The sequence below is a fragment of the Cylas formicarius genome, unplaced genomic scaffold (assembly GCF_029955315.1).
Source record: "Cylas formicarius isolate icCylForm1 unplaced genomic scaffold, icCylForm1.1 PGA_scaffold_2__14_contigs__length_35257938, whole genome shotgun sequence".
Lineage (NCBI taxonomy): Eukaryota > Metazoa > Arthropoda > Insecta > Coleoptera > Brentidae > Cylas > Cylas formicarius.
This window is the reverse complement of record NW_026844319.1, coordinates 28,031,583-28,051,921: the sequence shown is the minus strand read 5'-3', so window position 1 is coordinate 28,051,921 and position 20,339 is coordinate 28,031,583. Positions and strand designations below refer to the sequence as shown.

The 20,339-nt window shown below is 40.3% G+C and overlaps 1 protein-coding gene across 2 annotated transcripts; it reads left to right on the top strand.

Annotated features, from left to right (window-relative positions):
- Nucleotides 1–142: 142 nt before the first annotated feature.
- LOC132697736 (intersectin-2) lies at nucleotides 143–20,182 on the top strand. 2 transcript variants are annotated; one of them, XM_060663325.1, is made up of 18 exons: nucleotides 143–513; nucleotides 570–943; nucleotides 1,000–1,140; nucleotides 1,194–1,362; nucleotides 1,419–1,574; nucleotides 2,749–2,969; nucleotides 3,023–3,620; nucleotides 4,181–5,057; nucleotides 6,168–6,356; nucleotides 6,417–6,690; nucleotides 6,759–6,932; nucleotides 11,123–11,391; nucleotides 11,450–11,687; nucleotides 11,746–12,077; nucleotides 15,409–15,637; nucleotides 17,640–17,711; nucleotides 17,917–18,141; nucleotides 19,161–20,182. In XM_060663325.1, the coding sequence occupies exons 1-18, from the start codon at nucleotides 338–340 to the stop codon at nucleotides 19,310–19,312; spliced, it is 4,866 nt and encodes a 1,621-aa protein (XP_060519308.1). In that variant the 5' UTR covers nucleotides 143–337; the 3' UTR covers nucleotides 19,313–20,182. The 2 variants fall into 2 exon arrangements, with proteins under 2 accessions (XP_060519308.1, XP_060519309.1); XM_060663326.1 differs by lacking the exon at nucleotides 17,640–17,711.
- The last annotated feature ends 157 nt before the right edge of the window (nucleotides 20,183–20,339 follow it).

The following is a 20,339-nucleotide window of genomic DNA, read 5'->3' as shown; positions in this document are numbered from 1 at the left end:
ACCACAAATATAATCTTCGTTCTTCGTTTTTCAATGGTTCGGGTTGTCAATTGTAGATGTGCGAACCTCGCCTTTATGGATACTCTCGACTGGAAAGATTCAACGTTTCTGATTCAGCGATCAATACAAACGTCAGGAACGACCTCGATTTTCGGGGGGGTGGACGAGTTCAGTGGTTATTGACATATATTTGCGAGAAATCCATAATATGATTTTTCGAAATTGCTAAGCTTAATGTTAATAAAACAATACCTAGTACGTGTCTCATTTCGCGCGTACGTTGCGGGTTGTTCCGTCGCGGTGCCGTGTACGCAAATAGCGTGACGTTTTAGCGGAAATGTCGGCTGCCGGGACGCCTTCTACTGACCCGTGGGTCGTTCTGGCTCGCGAAAGGGCTCGCTACGAGGACCAGTTTCGATCACTGAAACCCGTTAACGGTGTGGTCACGGGAGAACAAGCCAAAGGCTTTTTTCTTCAATCCCAGTTACCACCGCTCATATTGGGGCAAATATGGTAGGAATACTCTTTTAAATGGGTGCATAAAATCTCATGGGGTGTTAATGATCCAGGGCACTCGCCGATACCGACTCCGACGGCCGAATGGATATCAACGAGTTCTCTATTGCTTGCAAATTGATCAATCTGAAGCTTAGGGGTTTCGAAGTGCCCACAAGTCTTCCTCCCGCGCTTTTGGCTTCTCTTAAAGTACACACTCCGCCCGCCATACCGCCGTTGCCGACCCAGAGTTTGGTAGATTTACCACCCGCGAGACCCGATCCTCCCAAAATCATTCCCAATCAACCGGGCCCTCCTCTAATCAGTAACGGATCAGCCTCTCTAATTGGCGGTACTCCTGTGGGGACTAATGCGTCGCAGACGTTAATTCCTAACCTTATGGGAATGGTTCCTCCAATGGGAGGACCGACCACCATAATTCCTACAGGTATGAATGGGGAATGTTTGTCGGAAAAAAATATCGCTCTTCTCGATTGGTTTCAGGTATAGTACCACCTATGCAGTCAAACATTTCCGCCGTACAGCCCCTAATCGGGGGTATTCCGCCAGTGGTGCCGCCTATTCGTCCGCCACCGCAACCGGTCGTCGCTTACGGCGCCCCGTTAATTTCGGGGATGGTCCCAGGTTTGTACGCGCCATTTTTTTTTTACCTTCCTCGAGACTTTAATCTCTTTCAGCGCCGCAGCCGATTGTGCCCCCTCCCTTGGTAACCGCCGTCAGTTCCGGTTCATTGGGTTCAACCGGTCCCATGTCACCGGGAGTTTCGGTCCACTCTCCTGGCGCCACCAGCACGCCCAGGGCGAGTGTGACTAGTCTTGAGCGGACCGGCTCTATCGATTCAACATTGTTCGTATCACGCACAGGGTGTTTTAGGGTGGAACTTTATAGAGAGAGTTTTCCAGGCAATCCGACTGGGCGGTACCTCACCAGACCAAGCTTAAATACACCCAGATCTTCAACACAACCGACAGAACAAGGAGCGGGTTCTTGTCGGGGGCGCAGGCCCGGAACGTCATGGTACAAACCAAGCTTCCACAAAACATTCTTGCGCAGATCTGGTAAGTCACTTAGTGAGAAGTAACATTGACAATCACAATTGGGGGATCTCAGCTTTAAAATTTCTGGCCCTAAAATTAACTCAAATCGAATTAAATATTTTTTTTTCTAAAAAATTGTATCCATAGAAGACCAGTACAATTAAATTTAAAAGCGCGTAAGGCGTAGTGTAAAACATTTATCGTAATGACAAATTAATGTACATTTAATGTACAAGGTGTGTTTAAAAAGTAAGGTAACTTTTAGGTTTTATCAAAACATTTATATATCAAAATTAATGTTGTTCTCTTTAAAGTATCCCCCATCACCAGATATAATACACTTGTTCCTACATTGTCTCCAACCTTCGAAGAACTCCTTCCTTTCATGGGTTTCTTGAGTTTTGGGAACATGAAAAAGTCGCAGAGGGCCATATCCAGTAAATATGGTTGGCTGAGGCATGATTCTGGTTTTGTTTCTGTATGTTGATGTTGTTGATATTGGGACATGCTGCCCAAGCCGAGAGAGAAGGGTGATCTAGCGGGTCTAGGTTTTGGTCCTTCAAGGAAACGCAAATTTTTAACACTTCCTTCGGAATATATTTTGAAATACCTCATGTCTATGTTCTAATCTAATCTAATTAATTATCAATAATATAGAGAAAAACGGCATAGTTATATATTGTAACTTTAATATATATAAAACATACAAAAAACTGTTAGTTTGCAGCAATTTGGATTGTTAGTAGCTCATCTTTTGTGGTCTGTTATCCTATGATCGTATTATTATGTTTAAAGTGTAATGTGAAAGACATAATCAACAATCAACATAATAAATACTAATTTTACTTTCAAACTATAGTAATACTTTTTCCGTCAGAGGTCTCATTGAGTTGTAAAATCGCCAATCGCCGTCTAAAAGTATGTCAAAATGTTGGTTAATAAAACTAAACATGCTTCTAGACAATTAAAAAAAATTTAAAGTTATCAATGAATTTTTTTCTGTGTTTTTTTTTTTAAAGCCTGTAAGTGTCTTATTAATTTTATAGGCTCTTATTCTAATGTAATGTAAACTGGGATTGACTCTTATATTCTTCTTATTGATATATGTAAGTATTTTTGAATACTACTACATGAATAAATTAATTGAAGTCGCCATCGATCCCGCCCACTCCTAGTGACGTGGTGATTTGCGCAGGGCTCTGGCTGACATGGACGCTGACGGGCGCCTCGGCTGCGAGGAGTTTGTCTTAGCGATGCACCTGTGCGAGCAGGCGCAGCAGGGTCACCCTCCACCCACGAAACTACCACCGGATCTCGTCCCGCCCTCGTTCCGGCGGCCCGCGAGGACCGCCTCCATATCTAGTCAAGGCAGCGCGCCTCACGTAGACTTGGATCCCGCGTCGACGCTGTTGCAATGTAAACAACCTTCAGGATTGTTTGGTTTTATATTTTCGGTCGTGATTTTGCAGCGTCGTTCGAGGACAAACGCAAGGAGAACTACGAGAAGGGTCAAGCGGAGTTGGAGAGGAGGAGAAAAACGCTCCTCGACCAGCAGAAGAAGGAGGCGGAGGAACGGGAGAGGAAAGAGCGGGAGGAAATCGAGCGCCGCGAGAAGGCTCGACAAGAGGCGGAACGGAAACGTATGGAGGAGCTAGAGAAGCAGATGAGGGAGCAGCAGGAGAGGGAGCGTCTGATCGAGGAGGAGAGGCGACGCCAGGCGGAGCAAAAGGAGGCGGCAAGGAAGGAGATGGAACGGCAGCGGCAGCTCGAGTGGGAGAAGCAACGACTGCAGGAGTTGCAGCAGCAGCGGCAACGGGAGCAGGAGAACGTGCTTAGGCTGAAAGCGCGGAACCAAAGTTTGACGATCGAACTCTCTACCCTCAATGAACAGGTGCGGGAATTGTCGCAGAAGATTTGCGACACGCGGATGGGCGTGTCGAACGTAAAGACCACCATCGATGGTATGCGAAGCACGCGCGATTCGCAAATGCAGGAGATGTCCCAGCTAAAGAATAAGCTGAAGGATCAGAACGCGAGGCTCTTGGCGTTGTCCCAGGAAAAGGTCAGGTCTGTATCGCGTCTTTCAGTAAATTTTGAATATTATGGAATTATTTGCGATTATCAAAATATTCCTAATTTGTTTTTGACCTGAATTTGAATGAAGTTCTACCTGCCTTGCTTAAGACACAATTATAAAATTTCGGTCGCTGAAATACTCTTAAAAAACACAAAGAAAATTGCTTGGGATATTAACTTATTTATTATGAATCAGGATTAAAAGTGGTGCTTAATTAGCATGACGCAAAATGCAATCAAATTAAATTGTCTTTATTTGGCCCTGTTTGCTTCAGTTGCAGTCCTACTGAGATGGAAGTTTCTTTGTAAATGAAAAATTGAATGGACACATCCTGTATGAAAGTTGATTTTGACTAAGTAGGTTATTATTACTGTAAATAAAAAGAGCTGGAGGATTATTAAGTTATTTATGAACAAACATTTTTTTTAGTTTAACCCTTGAAACATCTTTAAAAAATTGTCGGACTTGCGTTTATCAACTCAATATCACTCGAATAATCACTTACGGAAATTTGAGCGCTTATTTCAAAAACACCGTGTCATTGTTGCAGATTGGACGCTAAGAATAAAATGAACGCGCAGGACTCTGAACAGACGAAAGTCGCTTACGAAAATCGGGAAATCAACATCAAAAACCTGCGCGAGAAGATAAGCGACATACAGGCCCAGCTGGAGGCGAAATCGTCGGACATCGAGAACAACAACAGTCAACTGGAGGAGCTCAAGACCGAGCTGCGCGGTCTGTTGTCCGATTGCGAGCGGTTGTACGCCGTCTACGAGGAAAAGCGCGACCTGGTGGTGGAAATGAAAAACGCGAACCGCACCACGGGTTTCGAGGACGCGTGGAAGAGCGCCGACGCGTGGGGCGCGTCCGAACCAGCGGCGGCGGCGGCGGCGACCGATTGGCCCGCGGATAATTGGGGCGCCGACCCGTCCGTGCCCGCTGACATCGAAAATATACCGGGCGTGCACAAATATAGGGCCGTGTACGAGTTTGTCGCCCGGAACAACGACGAGATATCATTCCAACCTGGTGACATTATCCACGTACCGGAACAGCAGACCGGCGAGCCCGGATGGTTGGCCGGTGAAATCCGCGGGAAGACCGGCTGGTTCCCGGAGTCGTATGTCGAACCGTTAGATGGCGTGGGTATCGCGGCCGCGACTGCGGAGCTTGCTGAACCAGCGGTACTGGAAGAGATAGCGGAGGTGCCGGAGGCAGCGACCGTATCGCCTCCTGCTGTGTGTAGCGGCGAGCCCGAGTATTACGTGGCGAGTTATCCTTACCAGTCGCAGGAGCCGGGCGATCTTACCTTTAACGCCGGCGACACGATTGCCGTCTACAAGAAGGAGGGCGACTGGTGGACCGGGAAATTGGGCGACGCCGTCGGTATTTTCCCAAGTAATTACGTGCAGAAAATGGACGCGGTAAGCTTTCTCTACTATTTATTCATTTATCTACAAGGTCAAGCGCAAAAAGGGAGGAACATCCAAAATTATATTAAAACAACTCTAAGGACAAAAAGGAAAACAATTATGACTTTAAAACCTTAGTAAATGCTCTGAATGTTTCTCTTTTTACAGCAAACTGATGTTTCAGAACAGTTTCCAAAGAACATATCAAACGCCCTTTTAATGCTTATAATGCTGTTGTTTATTTGTTCCCGTAGTGGTACATTTAACGGATATTATAATTTAATAGATAAACTTTAAAAGAAAATATATATATATACAGACTTCATTTTGTTGCAAGTTTTTGTAATATCCACATTATCAATTATAGGCAATTAAGAAGCCCCAACACTAATGGCATCTTACAAAATTTTATTTTATAAATTGTATAAAAATAAGATATTCACTTTGCTCTTTAAGGGGGAATAAATGTACTTTCAGAAACAAAATATATATATCCACAGTAATTACAAATCTTGTTTAACTAAAAAACGTATTCTGTATATATTTACAAAATAATTAAAAAATATTTTTATGGTTTTGTTATCTCAGATTTTTTCTTTAAATATTTAGTCCTTATCTCTGGTTGCAACAATAACTTTTATGTGTTATTTCTAATTGAGTGATTTATACGAAAATTTTGAAAACTTATGTTCAATAATTTTGCCATTTTGACCTGACCTGCCTTAGTTAAGACATCATTATTAAATTTTGGTCGCTGAAATACCCTTAAAAAACACACTGAATTCAAGTGTGTTGAAATCCTTCGCCTTTAGGGAAACGATAAAATGATATTTTTTCCCAGATTTTATTTATTTGCTATTGCTGCAGACAGCTGTAAAACATATGTAAAAGCAAAAATCATCAGGTATTTCTACCATAGACAAATTCAGTTTCTATTCCGCTAGGAATTATTACTTGAGAAAGAAATTTTCCCCTCAAATGTAATGTAAAATCCGTAAATAACGGCGCATCTCCCGTACCTCTTACTCTGTGCGGTGTGCGGTGGGCAGGTTGGAGTTGGTCTGAACTAAATGCTAACCTGTCATTTCGAAGAAGTTTCCATTCAATGTATTGGTTTGTTAGGGTTCTGGGATTGAGGGAGCGAGGCAAACAGAAGAAGTAGCTCCCGCGGCGGGTGTGTCGGCGGCCGAGATCACGTCGGCCCTGGAGAATATCACCGCGAATGCGCAGGTCGACAACGAGGTGTCGCAAATTACGGAGAACAAGATAAGCGACAGGCCGCCCGACGCCGGCACCACTGCGGGAGTGCAGGTGCGTTTCGTCGTAGGGGTGGAAATCGGTACGCGGTGGAAAAACTCCTCTTTTTTCCAGGTCATGAAAGGCAAAAAACCGGAAATAGCGTCGGTAATAGCTCCGTACCAGGCGTCCAGTCCCGAGCAGCTGTCCCTGGCCCGGGGGCAACTGATTATGATACGAAAGAAGACGGACTCGGGCTGGTGGGAGGGCGAGTTACAAGCGAAGGGTCGCAAGCGGCAGGTCGGGTGGTTCCCCGCCAGCTACGTCAAGGTGCTGAACAGTTCGGGCAAGATCAGCGGCCGGTCGACTCCCGTATCGACCACCCGGATGCAGCAGGAAGTCGTCATCGGTAACTTAAGCCTTTGCTCCTTTTAGCGCGTCCGCGAAATGCCTGCTTTTTTCTTTTTTTTTTTTAAGACAAGGTTGTCGCGCTGTACGCGTACACAGCCGCGAACCCCGACGAGCTGAGCTTCCTCAAGGACGATATCATTAACGTGACAGCGAGGGAGGAGGAGGCGTGGTGGAGAGGCGAACTGAACGGCGTTTCCGGCCTGTTTCCGAGCAATTATGTGGCGCCGCTTCAGCAGCAATGTGAGTAGCGGAATAGGCCCCTTGCTCCTTTTTTTATTAATTAAAAATGATCATCGGTCAGACTTTACAAGTACCTCCCAAAAATTTTTTTCAGATTCGTGAAATATCAACGCCGTAATAAACAAATAAAATTCAAAATGTTTAAATTCCCGCTAAAACGGGACGTTCACGTTTCAAGCGTTGGTGACGTCACAAGGTACATCTGTCAACTTTCGTTTCGATTTTTGACGCGTTGAAGAGTGGAGGGTGCATTGTGAAAGTTTTTGATGCGTTTTTCGTTTTTGATATGGTTTATCGGTGTTGTAGTGTGCCAGTTTGTAAAAGCACAACATCTTTAACAACCGCAAAGACATTTATTAAATTACCGATGGAAGAAAACCAACGAAATGTGTGGTTGCAGGTAATGAACCGTCGTCCTGACTATATCTTCGCGATAAGAGTTAATTTAAATTTCCAAATATAGCTTGGGTTTCAAAAAATAAATATCTTAACCCCAATTTTGCTCCTTATTGTCTTGAAAACTTCATTCTCTTCAATAAAAACAGTATAATTTTTGGTTTGAACCTTATGTTCAGGACAGATCTCGCATTTCACTATGCAAGCGTGATTTTTCCTACTGCAGAATCTCCATAGCTCTCTCTTCCAGCCCCGAAACAATACAAAAATTCAATATTTTTTGCTGGGCTTTGGTAATGGTAACATAACCACATTTTCCACAAGGAGTTTAAACAATTTTTGCCCAATTCTGGACTATATTATGCTAAAAGTAAATAAAACCTTTCATTCCACGTTGCTCGGCAGAAGAAAACATTTTGTAATTGGCTACCATCAATGAGTTCACCAAAGGTAGATTATAGGACTATGCTCTTACAAATCCTTCAGCCATATCGCTTAGTAACAAGTAAACTCAAAGTTTAAAATACAACAAATTGCACACAAAAAGTAAAGAAACAGTAAACTAACCACAAAATTCTCCCTGTTGTTTGACAATGATGGATCGAACACCAAAACGAAACTGACAGCCAACGCAACGCGACGAACCGAACGATGACAGTTGTACCTTATGGAAAAGATATTAGGAGGAGCTTATTAAGTAGCTTTTGTGTGAAAATTGAAATATGTGCAAGGAGTCTATTAAAATGTGTAACTGTCGATTTTAACGGAAACTATTTTACGTGTTACGGACAGTGTATTTTTTGACGGGTGACATCTTTTCCCAATTCATAATCGATTGTCAAGCTTAATGCAATTAGAATAGATGGAATCACGTAGCCTTCAAAAAGGCTTTTTTTCTCGGGATAGTCAGGAAATACGAAGAAACATAAGTCTGTCTGTTCTGTCAAACTTGAAAAAGATGTATTTTTGACAAAAGATCTTTTTTGGATTAAGCAGTTAAAAATGCGAATTTAATGTTTCCTGAATTGTTTTGAGTATCTCGCTTGGTTTTCAAAAGTAAAAGAGAAAAAGATTAGGCAATCTGAAAACAAAATTAGCCTCTTATCACTGCGAATATGAATGTCAATTAAATAGGATAAAAAATTATTGAGATATTTTTTAAATTTTGTTCGATACCCTATATTTTGAAAAAGAATTTTCGATTCTGCGTTTATTAGACCTGTTAGCTTTTAAAGTGAAACGCAGCACCACAAATTTGCACATCTATCATTATTATCCTAAACAGCTGAATCAGTATTTTGTCCAAAACAAAACGTTCTGGTACGTTGGTTGCGTTAAAACGCGATACCATGTTAAATAAAAATAAAAACAACTGCTTTTTCTCCCTAGTCTTGACGTGACTCGCTTAAAAGGTCTGAATGGTCCGACAAGATTTTCCAGGTTGGGTATTTAGGTTTCCAATTCTTTCGCCTTGATTTCGAGATATTCCACACTCAAGATTGCAATACCAAGTTATTTTTTTTATCGTTCTAGGAACGTGTGTCGTGTCGTCACCCATCCTACCATACGAACCCCGAGTTGAGTAGTCGCGGGAAATAGACAAATTAGGCATTCTTATTAGTATCGGTACGACTCTGAAATTAACGTTGAGGCACCGCTGAATCTTTTGTTTAGGCGTAAGACTAAAAAACGACTTTTTTTCTGGGGAGCGACTACGCATAAAATGGCGCTCCGCAAAATCGATTGCTACTTTTTATCGAACCATGATATTATGTGATCGTTGGTTGTTGTTGGCGATAATTTTTAAGGGTTATTATGTAACCGGTTTCGCGGCCGGACAAAATTTTATTTGGCTGCATGTATTTAAATGAAACCTTTTTTTCTATGTGAGTTTGGTAGGGTGGGTGTTTGACACCCCTGTCGGTAATTGAAATATTTTTTATCCGTTCGTTAAGTTTTTAATCTCCGCACACTCCCCACCCTACTAGACGGATCTGTGTTATTGTTAAACGAATAGTACTCCTCAAATTGTACTGGCTATAGGCACCACAATTAAATATGTTACACTGTTTTGTCCGTTTTACTCGTCACCTTCCAAAAAAAAATGTTCAAATAATCGCACATACGCACAGGTATTCATTCAATCTTGACTTGAATAGTACCTGTTATTTATTACCACTTTGTTTTATGTTTTTGTTGCGCTTTATCTACACTATTATCACTCATTATAAATGTTTAAACCGGTAACTAGTATAGACAAATAAAAATTCAAAGTTTTTCAACGGTTTAGATAGTGTTAATTATCACCACCATAGACCGATCCTAACCAGGATTTTTTGAATTTATTCAAAACTGCCACTGTTATATAATCTTTCCATTTCTGTCTTCTTTCATTTTTTTTGTATTTCATAAGTTTCATCTCTACACTATCATTTTTAATACAAACCTTTAAAATTATCCAATAACAAATTACCATTACCCCAACGAAATGTAACTTACGGCGGTGGTTACTTAACACTAAGAAATGACACTTAACTTTTGCGCAGGTGCAGTTACAACCACAACCATACGCCTCCCACACTTCTACCCTAGCTTTTATCTGTGCTGTCCTTTTGCCAATCGGTCCTCGTTATTCCGATATTTTATAGTATTTTTTTATGGCTCATTCACACTCTTACAACCCTCAGTTTACACATGCGGGAACGCAAAACAGACTGGGTCACGTCATCTCACGCGAATTTTACCCGAGTACGGTGGACTTGATCTAAACTGGAATGACAATGGCAGGATAGAAAAGTGAAGCAAATTTTCCAGTAGAAAAAGATGGCTCGTGATGATTCTCTTGCTCAGTTCCTAATGTTTATTGAGATAATTCTTACTGACACCATTTAAATGTTGTTATTGATCGAAGAATATTTTCTTTAAATATTTGTATAATATAAAATTTATACTAATGTCACTTTGTAAAAAATTATCGAAAATCCTCTAGCGTTTTCAAAAAACAATGTTGGTCGGAAAATAGCAGAATACAACGAGTATGTAAAAAATAATATTAAAATGCACATGTATATTATATATAGAGAAACATTTTAAATTTTCTTCTTAACTTTTAATTACAGCGAAATCATTAGATAAGAAATTCCAAGGTACTGATTTTTTTTTCTTTTTTATTTCTAAATAAGTACTCACAAACGAACATACAAACGGTAAAATCAAATTAACAATTATTACTTTATTTCTGTAATCATATTTATATATTTTATTAATGTAATAACTCCAATGTTTACTTATAAACCAAATCACATCATACATATGCAATGCTTTGCTTTGCTAAAAAATACACTTTTTTTGCCGGTTATATACAGCAATGCTGCAACCATATATTTAATATATTTATATTAATATTTAATTAACACCGGCACTAAATTATTGCTAGGTATTTTACCCACATTGACAATCTTGTCAAAAATAGTCAAAATATATCATAACCAGTTTCTGCAAAGATGGATAACTGATTGAAATAGTTTCATACAGGACTCTCACCTTTCAAAGAATCCAAAGGGGAAGAAAAAAATGAGAATTAATATAAAGTATTATCTTATTACACTTCTTTTAATGTATACGAAAAAGAAAATTTGTCTGACAAAATCGATATCGGTTGCATTTCAGTTTAGATCGATTTCACTTCCTGAATATTCAAAGATTATCGGAAGTAACATAAACTTTGGAATACATTGCGAATAAGATATAACAAATTGGGCCTATAATCTATCCCGCGGCGCGGCGTGGTTTAGATTCCGACACGTCATCCGTCGGGGACAAAAAGAGGCGCGAACACATCAGAGAGTTCGTCGAAACGGAACGGGCCTACGTCCACGATATGGCCGTTGTGCACGAGGTGTTTGAACTGCCCTTACGGAAGAGTCGGCTGATTTCCGCGAAGGAAATCGACGAAATATTCGTGAATTGGCGCGACATACTTGTCTGCAACGAAAATTTCCTCGCGGATTTGGACGCGGCCGTGGCAGGCGCGGTGACCGTCGGTGACGTCATATGTAGGCACGTACGTACGGCGTTGTTTTGGCGTCGTTCGGAGATACACGCCTTGCTTCTCGTTTTAGTTGCCCAGGATGACGGCATACATAACTTTCTGCGGGAAGCAGCTGGACAGCGCGGTGCTGCTGCAGCAGCTGACGGAGAGCTCGACCGCGTTCCGGGAACTAGTGAAGAGGTGCCAGAATAACGTCAAAACGAAAGGAATGCCCCTGTCGTCGTTTCTCATCAAGCCGATGCAACGGATCACGCGGTATCCGCTGCTCATCGCGAAGATTCTAGAACACACTCCCGATAACCATCCAGGTGGAGCTGTTGCGATGATTTGTTTCAGCCCGCATTGACCGTTCGTTCGGATTTTTAGATTACGAGTATTTGAGAGAGGCCCGGAGGATAGCGGAGAGATTCTTGAACGGCGTGAACGAGAACGTGCGTCTGAAAGAGAACAGCGATCGACTGGAGTGGCTCCAGCAGTACGTCCAGACCGATCTTGGCCTGACCTTTAACGGGCAGACAAACAGGCTGGGCCCGAGACAGCTGCTGCATTTCGGCACGTTCGCGAAACTGAAAAGCGGCAAGGAGCTGCTCGGGTTCCTATTCAACGATTTCCTGATGCTTGTCCAGCCGAGCAAAGGCATCGGCACGCAGTTCTCGTTTCAGCGGAACCATAACGTCACTTACAAAATGTATAAACAGGTAAGCGAAATCGGTTTATATTTACATACAAAACCGTTAGTATTCAAAAATACTACATATATATAAATCACTTTCTAAACATAAATCTATAAAAATGGCGCCGAGTATAATCAGTTCTCTGTCGCCTAAAGAAAGTTATGAAATAAATTGCAAACATTGTTTAGAGAAAGTGGTTTTAAAGGTGAAATGTGTTAAGTGTAAAGGACTGGCGCGGAATCTCGAAGCATTAACACCTGTGCAATATAATCAATTATAGAAATTGGTATTTACCCGATGATGCACGGTGCGTTGGTACTTGGCGTTGGGTAAGGTCGCGAAAATTTTGGAAATATTGCAGGAAAAGAAAACAACAAAGTACGTTTTTTATTCACTTTTACGCCAAACGATAAAATTTGATTTGAAAAAATTTGATTCATTTTCTAGGGAAAACCTTTTGTGTATTATTTTAGCCAGATTTAAAGTTAAAGTCTTAAACCAAACCCGCTAGAGTTTCCATAGTCTGCCGATTTTCTCTACAGAGCACTGAATAAAATTATCATACACTGATAGTTTCGAATATTGACGATAAAATAACTTTTTTAAACAATAATATTTTAAGTCTGTTCGATAAACATGCCCCTATGAAGGGTTTCAAAAAAAATATATATAGAGACGATGACCTAAAATCCTTTAAATTGACAAAACTCCCTGTTCAGTATACTCATGCTTTAAAATTCAGAACTTCAACATTAAGGATACTTGGTCGGAATTTAAAAAAATCAATACAGCTAAATCTAGGACACACAATCTTCTTCCAAGTAATCTTTCGGATCCTGAATATTTGATATAATTAAAAATATAAAATCTAAAGCAATGGACTCTGATCGGTTGTCCTGTCATCCTGTCCGATCGTAACACATGTGATAAATTTGTGCATTTTAGAGTTTTATTTTCCTATATCCTGGGAAAAAAAAACCTAATAAGCTCAGATCGATTAGTATTTTAGTTTTTAACGACACTAGACAAACAAAGGAGAGGATTTCCGACAGAATACAATATTCTACCCAAAAAGAAGGCTGATAGCTGTGAAACTGCTCTGGCAGATGTTACTCACGATATATTACGAGCAACTGTTTAAAACAGGCAAGTGAACTTAAGAGAACTGATTGTAAACATGAAATTGAACAAGAATACGACGACATACCATTGACAGAGGATGCGTTCCTGAAAGAGGAAAATAAACTACTTCGAGAAATTATTAATGATAAGGAAACTATCATAGCGGACAAGGAAAGTCTCATTATGTTACTAAATGAAAAAATTGGAATGGGTTGGAACAAAAGCTGAAAAACAAATACCATAATAAACTCGAATCTCATTCAAACAGTAAACAGGAACTTGACGCCACAAAAAAGAACCTCTCACAAAAACCTGACACTTCAGATATAGACAACAAAAATGTATAAACAGTCAGACGATATTTAATTAAGCAGCATTTTTATTCTTTTGATGAATATTTGTATTTCAATTACGATGTACCACGTGATTTTTAAGTATATGTTATTTTATTCATTTTTGTTTGACGTACGTGAATCATCTGTGATAGTAACATTAATAAAGTATTCATATTCGTAAATTGCGTTAGAGCATTTTTACTACAGAACGGTTTGCCGTTAGAGTTTTACAGTTCAATTATTTTATTCATTTTTGTTTGAAGTACGTGAATCATCTGTGATAGTAACATTAATAAAGTATTCATATTCGTAAATTGCGTTAGAGCATTTTCACTACAGAACGGTTTGCCGTTAGAGTTTTACAGTTCAATGAGACGTCGGGTGGAACAATTGTCCTTGAACTCAATTAAAATGATATGGTCATTTAATAATGCTTCGCCTTCTACCAAAACTCTGGCTTCCATGTTACAATTTAAATGAAAATTTTCTTGTGTCATTTTTCACAAATCACATACCACAAAAACTGATAATAAAAGGCGTATAGTCACTTATACACACGGCAACAAAATCTGGAACAAACAGGTGAAGCAGGTCCGGATATTACCAACAACGTCATAAGTGCCATAAAGGACGTGAAAAACAAGTCATTCCGACCTGACCTTCAAAGATCTTTAAACTTATTGATCGAAACCATATGCGGCCTTTAATACCGTTTACAAACCGGGCATAATCCCCAAAAGAATGGCTTTTATCAACATTTGTAGCTATTCCGAAAAAGCCGAATGCATCTGAATGCAGTGATGACAGACGCATAAGTCTGATGTGCCACGTCCTAGAGATATTTTTAAAAAGCGTGTATATAAGAAACTTGAAGAAGACATTAGTGAAAGCCAGTTTGGGTTCAGGAATACAACAGGAACATGGGAAACATTATGCTCCTCAAATATTTTAATACAAAAGTGTTTTTGGTCGAAGTGTGTCATGACAAATTTATGGAAATCCTAAGCGAAAAACATATAGACTTTAACAACATGAGAATAATTAGCAATCTATATTGTAATCAAAAAGCTGTTTGTATAGGGCGAGGAAATAATAGAGGTAATAATAGAAATAGGAGTAAGACATGGATGCGTGCTCTATCCTATACGTTTTAACCTCTACTGGGAGAAAATCATGCAAAAGACTATATCTGAAGAAACAGCAGGAATAAGGATAAACGGTGAACTCATTAACAATAACCGTTTTGCCGATAACACCTTGGTAATATGTCAGAGTACCGTGCACCTACAAAGAATGATGGAAGAAGAAGCTGATCTTGCGCTTAATACCAATAAGACAAAATTCTCTGTCATCAGCAAAGCAAATATCCAGGAAGTACCATGTTAAACTCCACTGGTGAAATAAGAACAATAGGACAAGCTATATTTACTCACATGTGAAAAGTATTCTGCGCCAGAGATCTAAACATCAAATTTAAGTCAGATTGGCGAGATGCTATATTTTTTCAATCCTTCTTTATGGAATTGAGTCGTGAACAACGAATAAAGACGAATTAAAAAGACTCCAGGCCTTTGCAGGCGCATGCTTAGAGTTTATTGGACAGAGAGAGTAACAAATGCAATGATATTAAGACGAATGGATAAAATAACAGAGATAGTGGAGACTGTAACGACAAGGAAGGAAAAGGTGCCACATGCTACAACTAATAATACAGGGAAAATCATAAGGCAAGAGAAGCGTGGGGAGAAAGCTGAAGAACTTGAGAGAGTGGTACCACATAAAGAAGAAGAAGTCACTTATACAGCTGGTCAGAGGTTATTATGACATGCTTGCAAACGAGAGTGTTGAGTGTCGCTCCTCTTCTCTCACACAAATTATCTTGGCGTTATCTTCCGCAGCCGATTTTGGTCCGAGACTTGTCGGCGAGCAGAGGGAACACCGACAACGTCGAAAGCAACACCGATTGGAACCGCGTGCTGAAACTGCAGGATGACAAGGCCGGTTACAAAATTAGCCTGCTGGCTTCGACGGTGCACGAGTGCACCACCTGGAGCAAGAAAATCGATGCGGCGAGGGAAGCGTACGCGAAAATCGACAATCTTAACAAACAAAATAAGCGCAAAACGCGTAAGTACGCTTAAACCGAGAGTATACGTACAGATGAATATGTATATAATACCTTACCTGTTCTTTGGGCGTTGCTGTCAATTTTAAATATGTCAGATGTACTTACGCCTAATCAAGAACCATGAGAGAGGATAGTTACATCTGCGTTATTTATATTTTGGCTTTTAACGATATAAATTTAGCTTGTAAGACAAATTTCATTGAGCGGGATGTAGTACGCTACACACTCTGCGCCGTCAGTTAGAAAATGGCGGACGCAGCTCTTACGAGAAGTAACTATCCTTTTGTCAAATTCTTGCGTGTGTTGTGGACGAAAAAAGAGGAACCGTAACTTGTTTTATGATGGTATTGGTTGATTTTTAATAGTGAAGCGATGTCACCTTACCTTGGTGCTTTCTGTTTGTGGGTTTCTATTAGGTTTATTCTGACAACTCTAAGAAATAAATTTCAGAGAAATATTAGGCGCGATAAAACATAACGGTGTCGGTGTTTCAAATTTCGTTGTAAAAGTGATTTTGAACTGTCGCATTAAAATAATCGGTTATATCTGAAATTATTGACTGCAGATAAGTGACTCTCACGCTGTTTATGGCCCATTTCAGAGTCAGCAATTTAGTAGCCAGCAATATCTATTTCCGAACGATGTCAAGTTAGTGCGCGTTTTAAACAACAAGCAGTACCTTAAGGGAAATTGGTTTCCTACGATAACTTCGGAAATAGTATATCATGCATTAAGTGCGGTAAACGGCACTTGACTCACGAGTTTATTTGACACGAGCGGAGCGAGTATTTAATAAACAAGTGAGTTAAACAGTTTACCTATTGTGTTGCATACTATACTTTTTCTACGACCGTTAGACACGAATACATGCACTGACACGACTGTCAGAATTTACAAACGTCAAAACATCCGATTGCTCCAAAACCGTGGAAACGAAACTAACGTGGTAAAGTGACGCTTACCGCACGCTAGATCGGTGTGTAATTAGGTATTTTACAGACGGGAGTAGAAAAACTGCATTTGACTCACGAGTTTATTTGACACGAGCGGAGCGCAGCGACGCGAGTGTTTAATATACGAGTGACTTAAAAAGTTTACCGAATGAGAGCATAGTATATTTTTTCTGGGTACATTATCGCAAAACAACACGAATACATGCACTGACACAACTGTCAGAATTGACAAACGTCAAAACATCCGATTGCTCCCAAACCGTGGAAACGAAACTAACGTGGTAAAGTGACGCTTACCGCACGCTAGATCGGTGTGTAATTAGGTATTTTACAGACGGGAGTAGAAAAACTGCATTTGACTCACGAGTTTATTTGACACGAGCGGAGCGCAGCTGAGCGAGTGTTTAAAAAACGAGTGACTTAAAAAGTTTACCGAACGTGTTGCATAGTATACTTTTCCTACGACCGTTAGTTTTTGGATACATTTTCGCAAAACAACACGAATACATTCACTGACATGACCGTCAGAATTGACACACGTCAAAATTCAAAGCTTGGGGAATATCTCCGAAAACATCCGATTGCACTCAAACCCGCGCGGTAAAATCCCGGAATTGTCAGAAGTGGTTCGGATTCGTGGGGAACGAAACTGACGTAGTAAAGTGACGCTTTCCGCACGCTAGATCGGTGTGTAATTAGGTATTTTACAGACGGGAGTAGCGTATATTACCACTAGTTTGGGAACCGTCATAGACTTGTTTCAGGTTGGCTGTGAGAATAAACCTATAAATATATAAAAATACCAAGGTGCTAAATTCTGCCTATATATTTTAAATGGCCGTTGTGTTTGAAATTGCCAGTTTAGTGTAGATTACATACAATTCAGGGTGGATTTAAAAAAAATATAGCCAGAATTGGATTGCCGTTTTACAAATAAGAAAAAATATGTGTGGGATTTTCCGACGCCGCGTATACCTGGGGTGTGTCGTATACTTAGACGTAGTTCGTGCGTTCGTCAAATAAATTACATGCAAGTTTTCGTACGCAGAGCTCCACCTGGGGCCGTCATGTGGTCGTCTGCTTGTGCTCGTCCAAAAGGGGAAACGCTTAGCGTACTCGGGTAAGCCCCCTTTAACCCTCCCCTTTGCATGTTTCCAGTACTAAACGCGAGCGAGTATCTGTGGTTAACCGTAATCGAGGGGCGGGAACTCGCGGTCAAGTGCACGCCCCAAACTTGTAGAATTAACCAAAAAAAAAAAGGTAATCGCTTGTCGCGCGCTAATCACTTAAATGCGTAATGTAGTAATCGGTTTGCGCGTGCGCAGGTAAGCACGGCGAGAAGGTTTACTGTAAGGTGACGTTGGGCAGTCAGGAGCAGGACACCGATTTCGGGGGCGACGGGTCCAACAATGGTAACGCGACACCTGGCGGCGGCGCCCCCCAGGCCCCGCATCTGGTGTGGAACTACAGCATGCAGTTCCAGCTGCGCAATTTGGGCGAGGAGTCGCTAGTTTTCGTCGTCCTCGAGCATAATCCGTACGGTTTGGACGGTAAGGGTACCGGACTTATACAGGGGGTTATTGAAATCATATCGCATAACCTAATAAATAACTGTGGACCATATATGACTGATGCCGAATCGATATTTTGTTCGGTTCAAATCGACTATAAAATAGGCTCTCATTGTCTGTGATCGACAACCGCGATGCCCAGCAACTAACGAAATTACGAAAAACCATAAAAGTCGTTCCCGCCCCCTTCATTTAATTGTGATTATTTTTTTAATTTTCAGCCTCTCACAAAAACCGTTCCAGACGGGAAACGGTTAAACTTATATTAGACTTTTTATTATTGTTCGATAGAGGAAGGGCCAAGGTATATAACATACAGATTTCAATTTCTCATAGTTTCAAATAAGCGCGACATAAAACATTAATTTTTGACCATCGATTATTTCTGCCCAAAATGAGATTTTGAAGTAATTTCCCAAAAGCGTGTAAATATATGTAAATTTTGCCTAATTTTGCGACATTTTATAATTGAGCGCGATATTCACATGGATTTCTTCAATATCTCGAGAGCGTGTGTGACAGAAGAAAACAGTAAATACAAAAATTGAAGCCCTTAATTTGGCCTACAAGATGGTTTAAATCGAATTGTCTTATTTTTTATGTTTTTTTTTATTTGCGGACTTTTGGTTTTTTGCGTATAATTTGAGCACCCAGTACATAATCGAAAAAATGTCTGAAGTAAAAGTTATAGTCCTAGATTTCCCGCGTTTTATGGTTCAAGAATTTTTCCGATCGGGTAAATAGTTTTTGAGAAATTAACGTTTTTATACAGCCCTACATGACGACCAAAAATATTTCGAAAATTTTTAAAAAGTATTTGCGTGTGGGGGTGGACTTCTACTACCCTGACAAATGTAATGTAATGTTAGTGGAGATGATGCAATAATAATAATTGTAATGTAATTTGGCAGCTATTTTGTTCGCATACCAGGCAGTAACTGTTTTTAGAACCCCGAGATTTACTCATGTAATTATTTTAATTTCATTCAAACTTTCAGAGTTCCTGGGCAGGGCTGAGTTGAAGCTGGCGGAGGTTTGTAGGGAGTCTCGCAACACGAACGGTCCGATCGTGAAGAAGCTGATACTTCATCAGGTCGAGTCCGGAGAGATCGTAGTCAAACTGGATTTGCACATGTTCAATACCTACTGAAAGCACGGAATCAAATTTTTTATCCGCTTTGTCGTATTTGTTAATTTTTATAATATAGGTTATGACCTAAGCGAAAAGTATTGATAAGTATCATTAACTTGGTGCGCACTTCCAATCGTTTCGTGCGCCCGTAACATTTACAGCCATTTTCGTGCGCTGAAAAACCGAATAAGTGACTTGCGAAGTTTTAATATGATTAGAAATGGTAACGGTGAAGAACGTGCCACAAACGTCTACGTCGAATCGCATGACCAAAACAAGTTTTAGGACAATTTTTTAGGATAAAACCTGTGCTAGGGAATTTTAAAATTCGTATATGACGCAACCATCCGGCAGACAATAAATATAAAATTCTCTCGTCCCTGACCCGCTGCACGTTAACGCTTTGTATCAATTGTACTCGACAGAACTTAACGGACAATTTGATCTATTACAAATACATAAAATGAAATTAGAAAGAGACAACGCTAGAATTCACAAGTGGACTGGTAAATGAATGAAACATCAATTGGCTGCATATGAAAAACCATTACTTTGAGAAAACAAATTTTTTTGGAGTCGTATGTGAGGTTGGTTCAAAAAAAGTAACTTTTGTTTGAATATTACAACGGAAATTAATATAAAGCAAATTTAATCAATACTATTGCCAACACAATAGTCTCAGTGATGTTCGTCTAATCCAGATACGGAAAACATAAGGGGGGTGGGGGAAAGTCGCTAGAATCTTGTCATGCATATGCGTGCGTGTCGGTTTTTTGGGCCAACAAAAGCGTGTCGGAGTGTCCACCTTGAAATAGAGCAGCTTCACATATTCTTTTTTTTTTTAACAATAACTTATCGTCGTTTCGTTAGTCGAAACAAAAGATCCCACGCTAATGCAAAATAATTTATTTAACGGTTAAATAAATAAATAAATAAGATTTACGATGGCATTTAGTTTCCTTCGTTTTTTCATCGTCCGTTCCTATAGAAACCAGCGTTCGTTTTTAAAACACGTCGCACTAACCCCCGGAGGAAGCGTCCGAGA